The 7859-nt window shown below is 40.7% G+C and overlaps 1 protein-coding gene across 4 annotated transcripts; it reads left to right on the forward strand.

The window, feature by feature from the left end:
• The first annotated feature begins 321 nt into the window (after positions 1-321).
• LOC147202233 (uncharacterized) lies at positions 322-7859 on the forward strand. Of its 4 annotated transcripts, none has more exons than XM_086114784.1 (12): positions 322-636; positions 1228-1444; positions 3864-3973; positions 4043-4132; positions 4587-4633; positions 4708-4841; positions 5000-5081; positions 5523-5636; positions 6623-6709; positions 6878-6949; positions 7033-7210; positions 7293-7859. In XM_086114784.1, exons 2-12 carry the CDS (start codon positions 1291-1293, stop codon positions 7491-7493), a joined length of 1269 nt encoding a protein of 422 aa, XP_085970910.1. In that variant the 5' UTR covers positions 322-636; positions 1228-1290; the 3' UTR covers positions 7494-7859. The 4 variants fall into 4 exon arrangements, with proteins under 4 accessions (XP_085970910.1, XP_085970906.1, XP_085970909.1 ...); XM_086114780.1 differs by having other exon boundaries at positions 1311-1444; XM_086114783.1 differs by having other exon boundaries at positions 1311-1444; positions 7033-7204.

Genomic DNA, 7859 nt, shown 5'->3' on the forward strand with positions numbered 1-7859 from the left:
CTTCTTTTTTTTATCGATTTAAAAATGTAAAAGTAAAAAGTAGGATTTTATTCGTATTACAAAAATAAAGGTACATTGAACGTAAAATAGTCAAAGCAGTAAAATGTTAAAGTGTCCCATGAAAAACGAAAATTAAGCGTTTTATGACGTATTCGAATTTACAAATATTAGTAAATTTGTCCTCTTGGTCAGCAGTAACCGCTAGCTAAAAAAAACAACTTCTACTCCTGAGAGAAAGTTAACATTCGCCCAGACTTGCAACCCTGTTACTGTAATTACAGTATTATTACGATCTTGTTCATGTACGTGAACGTAGCATTATTCACAGTTGCCCTGTACGCATCATCATTGTCTCGGTCTCTACACATGATCGTGTATCATTTGTCGACGAGAACTATATTACCTTTTGCATACGTCTAATGCTTGATTAACCCGTAAACGTTACCCCACCCGCTTTAATGTTATTCATGCATTTAGTGCCGCAGGTTTGCTAGCCCGATTAAGATTCGCCGAGATGACTTCCAGCACGCACGTCATTCAGGTGACAAATGTTTCCCCGAGCACAACCTCGGAACAAATGAGGACTCTCTTCGGCTTCCTGGGAAACATAGAGGAGCTCAAACTCTTTCCACCCGAGTGAGTATCTGTGGAGAAGCTTTTCTGTTTCGATGGGTTCCCCCCGAAGCACTCTTGCAGGCCTGGTTGGAAGGAAGCTAATGCTAATACGTACGCGCAGTTGTGTCAAATCTGAGGATAACATCGTTTATTGGACTGTACGACATAATTTTTATGTCCAGTATTCCCCTTTCCTTAACTTTAGTGTTTTTTCTTCGGCGATTTTAATTAATAGACTGTTTTTAAATTTTGTTTAACCATCGCCCAGGAATGCCCAACAAACACACTGGACATATCATTAGGTACACCTGCATGATCCAATAAATACAACTGCCGAGTCGAAAAGTGTCTCTAAAATAAGAATGCTCACACTGGATTTATATTTTTGTATAAATGTCATAATACAAGATCTCAATCATAATTGCAATCATCCCACAAATCATCAGTATCTCATTATATATAACAACATGCAACAGCTTAGGCCAACTGTCTTTTTTCTTGTTTAGAGTCTTTGTTCTGTGTTGTTGTAGCAATATGTTTGTTTGCTGTTTTTATTCCATCAGGACACATTGTTTCTGTCTAATCAACTGTAAAGTATGTTTGTCCTTTAAGGTGACTGCCTTCAGTTAAGAAGATGCCTTATCAGGTTGTCCCTGTTTGTATGCTTTGCACAACATGTGTGTGTTTTCTTCCAGTGACTCTCCCTTGCCTGTGACTTCACGTGTGTGTTTTGTAAAGTTCCTTGAGTCTGATTCGGTGGGAGTCTCCCAGCACTTGACCAACACCGTCTTCGTGGACCGGGCCTTGATTGTGGTGCCGTTTGCAGAAGGTTGGTGTCCGTTTCCTGTCTCTGTCCTCTGAACGCACATCACGCGATGTGCATTTGATGATTTGCAAACACAATGACAGTGACCATCGTGCGGTCTTGTTGTTTCTTGTGACAAATCAAATATCGCTAACGAGCAGTCTGAGGTGTTACTAATGAGTTATTTGGCAATAGGAAAATGTGAATTTGTGTCAATTTATGTCTTGCGTTCTAGCTGTAAACTTCTCTCTCTGTTATTTGTTGTGGTTTTCATAGTGGACAAGTCAATTGCAGAGAGCCCCTTCCTTGCTGGCTGAAAGTGGTCATCTACTGCCAACAGGAGATTAGAAAAAAATGGCACCAGGCTCGCAAGGCCCTCTTGTCTCTCTCTCTAAACTCTTTTTTTTTTCACCCTCTATTCAAGGAATATTCTCTGAGCTATAGTTATGCAAACTCTTTATAAGAGCAGGATTTAGGCATCTCAAGTTGTTTGTAATCATCAAATCAAACGAGGGCATCCCTACAACTTCATGTGCTGAATTTGCGTAAGTGTAATATTGACCTCACAAATACAGCAATTGTAATTCAGAAATTGCACTTATTAACCCACAGACCAAGTAATCTTTTTGCCTGAGCGTCTCCACACGTAACTCTGAAAGGGTTGAGTGCCTCTCCCATTTTAACAGTGGTGTTTCTTTTGTTATTGTGTTTTACAGTTCTTTTTCCTGGTTCAGCCAGCCCTATATACCAGGCCCTGCTGCAAATGCACCAACCGTTTTGTCCTCAGCAGCCTTATCCTGTTTCTCAAGTGTCTGTTCTGTTGTTGCTGTGCATGCGTGTGTGTGTTGAGTGTACATGTCTCTTTTATAATATGAAAATGTCAAATGAAAAAAAAAAAACATGGACTGTTTTCAGATTGCACAACCATGGATTGACCTTCCCCATAAAAGCTTTCCTATTTTGAGCCGACAGGTTTTTTTTCCCCCAGCTTTGGGCACATGTTAATGTTTTTAATTTTTATTTTATTTTATTTTTTTCTTTAATCGTGGCTTTTGCTGGTAATAACCCAATAGGATTTTTTGTGGTTATACATACTAGATTGTGTTTAGAGTTGACAGAACCGAGCTGTGTTGTATCTTGTTGCCAAGTTGGTTATTGTTTTGTTACTATAGTACCCTGTTTCTTCTAATAGTGGCTGCCACCTTAATTTACACCGTATTTACCGTAATCTGTGTGTGTCGTCCAATTTAACATAAATACCTCATTGAGAATAAAGTCTTCCTTTTTTCCTATGGTAGATGTTTTGGTGTTTGAAAGCTCAAATAATTCAGGTTAAATTTTCCAATACAGCAAGTCTCAAAAGTCATCGCACTTATACTTTCTACTTCATTTTAGGTATTATTCAGCCAGATGTGAGGCCATCATTGTTTAGCATCTTAGTTTTTGTAAGTGCTGCAAAATAACTGCCCGCAAAGAAAATTTTCTGTTCCTTACTGCAGTTCAGCACCCGTTTGAGAAGCTTTGTTGCAGTCACACTTCTCCAATGTGTCGTGCAATTTCATGTCTGGCAAAGCAGGATCTTTTCTTGAAAAAACATGCAGTAGAAGGCCTGCATCTGTGCTAGCACCACTGAAGAAAAAAAACATAAAACTTGGAAGTCAACCAGCATCACAAAACTGATGTAGTTTGACGTTGAGTTTCCTCAGTAACTATCAAGTCAAGTCCAACTTTGTAGAACCCAGTATGTAGTATTTTTTTCTAAAATGTTGTGACAAAGTATTTGTGAAAGAAACAAAAACCACAATAATTAAGGAAAATAAACACCCATGTCACTCTTACACCTGAGTGAGCGCACAACGCACAGACTCCCTGGCCACTATTTGAGGAGTTAGGGTATTATTGTATTTTTTTTTAAATATTATTTTCCAAGTAACCAGACGCAAAAGCCCAGAAAAGGTAAATCTGAATGAGCCTTTCCCGTTTGTGTTTTGGTAAGCGCTGTTGAAATGTTCCCCTGTTGACACCCAAATCACAAACTTTGTTTTCTGTATCTCAATGTTTCTGTGTGCTTTGTAGCGAAGCAGCCGGCGCGAGTCGCTTGTTCATAAAACATCTAATGAAAGTTGAGAGCACATCCCACGGGACAACCGGCTGTGCTTGTTTGGTTCATGACTTAGAATACAAGTACAGGTGATAAAATCTTGGCAGTGTTGAACACAGTGTGTAATTGTGACTATTCAACTCCTATCTGCTAATCCTACAAATCATACTGACAAAAGAGCAATAAATCAGGGATTAAGATTTACAGACAAGACAACATGTGCATTGCATTGGTCTTGGCTATAGAACAGTCAAACTGTGGTGGCTTGTCTGCAAGTCTTGTCTTGTGGAAGTTGTGCACTGTTCCCCGTTTGCCCCGTGCTGAAACCGCCTCTTTCTCCAGGAGTCATTCCTGATGAATCGAAAGCTATGTCGCTGCTGGCTCCGGCCAACGCCGTGGCGGGAATGATGCCCGGGGCGGGCCTTTTGCCAACACCCAATCCTCTGGCTTCTGTAAGTTCCCGCAAATGCATCTAGCTGGCTTCTGCTTAACATTTCAAATGACCAAATGTCACATTCCAGATGGGAGGCTCGCCGTTTGGTAGTCTCGGCGCGCCCAACTTGGAGCAGATGGCTGCAATGGGAATAGCAGGACCGAACATGAACCCTCAGGTCAAGTAACAATTGTCATTCATCTGTGAACAATAACAGTCTGCCTTATTGATTGAACAGGTAAACACAATATGAAAGATTGTTTTGCAAGAAATTTGTCCAGTCTGTGTGCAAATAGTTTTTCTCGAATTGTTGTAGTAAAGATATAGGCCTGTAATTTGTACGTAAGTGTTTGTCTCCACTCTGGTAAATCGGAATAACTTTTACTGTTTTTATTTTTGACGGGAAAACCGTTTTGAAAAATATGTTAAATATATTTGCGAGAGGTTCCACAATATGTTAGCATACTTTTTATTCATGCCATATCACTATTAAAATAGTCAGTAAACTTTTTTCATTTGTGTGTTTTAACAATATTGAATATTTCTATATAATTTACAGCACTAAGGAACATGTTCTCAATATATTATATATTTATATATCTATATATCTGTCCCAATGTTGTCAATTTTAGGTCCTTTCTGCAGACTTCCTGAAGCTCATGCAGTCCATGGATCAAAAGTAAGAACCTGCATAGTCCAGTGGGCTGTTTTCTTTTTGAAATATTAAAACTACTGTAATTGTGGGCATTGCAGGTTGAATCCACTTGCAAGTGGGCTGAACCTAAATCCTGGCTTGAAGAACGACAGCTCCAACAAGGAAATTGAAGAGGCCATGAAGCGTGTTCGAGAGGCGCAGTCCCTTATTTCTGCCGCCATTGAACCTGGGAGTGGGTTTTCAGAACTGCAACACTTGATTTAAAAAAAAAAAAAAAAGTTACATACTGCCTATGAATATTCAGATCTAATTTGATCTGACCTTTTCCAGTCAGCCATGGACTGTAAGTCCCATGACATTGACTTCATTATTGTCTTTTTTTTTTGGTAGGTAAGAAAAATGACAAACGCAAACACTCTCGGTCCCGCTCACGGTCACGGCGCAGATGCTCCAGATCTCGCTCAAGACACCGGTAAAACCACTTTTCTTTCTTTTAGTGGTAGAAAATGCTTTTCCTTCATATGTAATTGCACTAAAGACCCTCCACTTTGGTGTTGAAATAGAATTCATTGTGGCAAAAAAGTAATTCTTGGACAAAGTTTACATTGTTAAGTTAAATTAATGGCAAGAGTAAAAACAAGAAACCATAACATGTGGGGACATCATCTCATGCTGAGATTATTGTGCTATACAAATGACCAACATTTACTATTCCACTTTCATGGAACAGTTGTTCAACAAAATAGCCCAGTGATCAAGAAGTAATTATCAAAATTGGCACACACTGAACCTGTAACAACCTGATTGCAGGTCACAATTTAAAAAGTCAATATTAAGGTGAAAACTTGACCTGAACATTCAAATGTGTCAACTGACTGAATGACATAATTGTAAATATATTCTTATCTGGCAGGCGCTCGCAGAGCAGGTCTCGGAAGAGGTCCCGTTCGAGGAACAGGAGGAGGTCCAAGAGCCCACGGAGGAGGAGGTCCCACTCCCGAGGCAGAAGCCGCCGCAGCAGATCCAGGTCAGCGTCTCAACTAGCACCCAACCAATGCAATACCTGTATACGATTTTTGCAAAAATTGGCAGATTTGGGGACGGATGGAGGGCAATTTTTGATTTGGGGGGGAAATATATTACAATATAATGACATTCAAACATCCCTCTCCCCTCCAGAATCAGCAGAAAATAGGCTGAGTATTGTTGATTGCATCAGTACAGTACTGCATAAGACAATAAGGTTCAAACATCTCCCCCACCAAAAAATAAAAATAACAGCAACAAATCAGCAAGTTTTACCGATTGTTCTCTGCTGTAATTAAATGCCAAAAGACAGTATCATGAACCAGTCAAATGTTCTTTACAAAGTTTATATACCTGTAGTTAAGTGTTTTAAGCATGAAGGGAACAAAAACAAAGCAATCTAATTAATTCCAATTTTTAAAATCAGCCGATTAATCAGTTCTTGGATTTTTTTTCTGCAAAATATCAGAATCAGCCTCAAAAAATCCATATTGACGGGGCCCGAGTCACAACGTAACTGTGCATGGCTTCTTTTCTTGTGTATCAACACTGCAGTTGTCAGTTGATTTGTATTGGCTGCATTAATGGTGGTCAAAGCATCCATCCAGCCGTCCATTTTCTATAGCACCTTTCATTGGCCCACGAGTGAGTTGCAGCCTATGCGAGTTGACTTTCAGAAAGACTAGTCACGAGCCAATCGTTGAAACACATATGGACAAATGATCATTTCCAAGACAAATTTCAAGTCCTTGATGAACCGAACATGACTGATTTGGGAGCGGGGGAGAAACTTCCTGCTGGCATGGGGACGACATGCACACAGGAAGCCCAGAGCTTAGAATTTAACCCCAAATTTTACACCGTTGAGACAGATACGCCATCTACTTGTACACCGTGCTGCCCGTGCCTCAAACAGGTCCTGACATTCGTGGTTTAGTGTACTACAAGTAATCATGGAAGTCATATTCGTGGCTTTTGTGCATGTAGGGACAGGAAGGAGGAAAAGTCCAAGAAGAGGTCAAAGACGCCACCTAAGAGTTACAGCAGTGCAAGGAGGTCTCGCAGTGTCAACCGGTAAGAAGTACAATGCATCATGGGGGTTCATTCAAGTCAGTTCAATACCCTGTTACATTAAAAAGACAGCCAATAATGGCAGGCTGTTCTTCAGTAAAAGATTGTTACAGTAATCTATTGATTTGTGTTTTCGATCAGTTTTTCAAATTGTCGAACCTCATATTTCAGTAGATATAGGCGAAGCCGCAGTGTATCCAGGTCCCCCAAAAAACGCGTGACCAGATCTCCATCGCCCAGACGGTGAGCTCCAACACGCTTTTTCTTATGACTTAGCCCACGACAACTAAATAATGACACAGAGTGTGTTTGTGTCTGTGTGAGAGAAGGCACAAGAAGGAGAAGAAGAAGGACAAGGATCGTGAGAAGGAGCGAGAGAGAGAGCGGAGGGAGCACAGGGACCAAAGTAGAGAGCAGAGAGAACGCTCTTCCAGCAAGAAGAAGAGCAAAGACAAAGAGCGAGAGCGTGACCGCAAGTCAGACAGCGACAAAGGCGATGTGAAGGTTTTTTTTGGGTCTGATTTGAATGTTATGTTAGTGAGCGCGGCCAACGCAGCCACGTGACATGAATGCGTTTTGTTTTCAGGTGACGCGGGATTATGATGAAGAGGAGCAAGGCTACGGCAGTGAGAAAGAAGCGGAGGAAGACGAGGAGAGGAAGAGCGATTCTGACACCTCGTCGCCCACAGGACTCGACGAGATGGAGAGAGGCCAAAGCCACGCCCCCAAAAAGTCCAAAGTCAACCAAGATGATCACCACCAGGAAGACATGGAAATGAGCGACTAAGATTCCCATTTACAGGAAGGACATTTTTAATGTAGGCAACAACGTATCTGTGCCTGATCAATTGAAGTACAATGTGTGGTATTAACTGTAAACAGCGAGGTGTAGAATGAAGGACTGTAATAAATATGGACACGGTCATTGTTTTAAAAATTCTTCTGTCCTTTTTGTGCTCGTGTCAATTTTCAATGAAATCCCGCTAAATGTCAGGAGGATTTATCTTGACAGCCATACTTACTCCTTTTCCCCCCTCGCTATTCAGCATTACCCATCACACATCCAGTTCCGTTGACACTTTCAGTCCTTAATACGTATGCATTGAAGTGTAATGCAAAGGAAAGTACGTAATAAAACTTGTGAAAACTGTCA

Source organism: Hippocampus guttulatus, chromosome 7, assembly GCF_054856545.1.
Source record: "Hippocampus guttulatus isolate MCC_2025c chromosome 7, RoL_Hgut_1.0, whole genome shotgun sequence".
Taxonomy (NCBI): Eukaryota; Metazoa; Chordata; class Actinopteri; order Syngnathiformes; family Syngnathidae; genus Hippocampus; species Hippocampus guttulatus.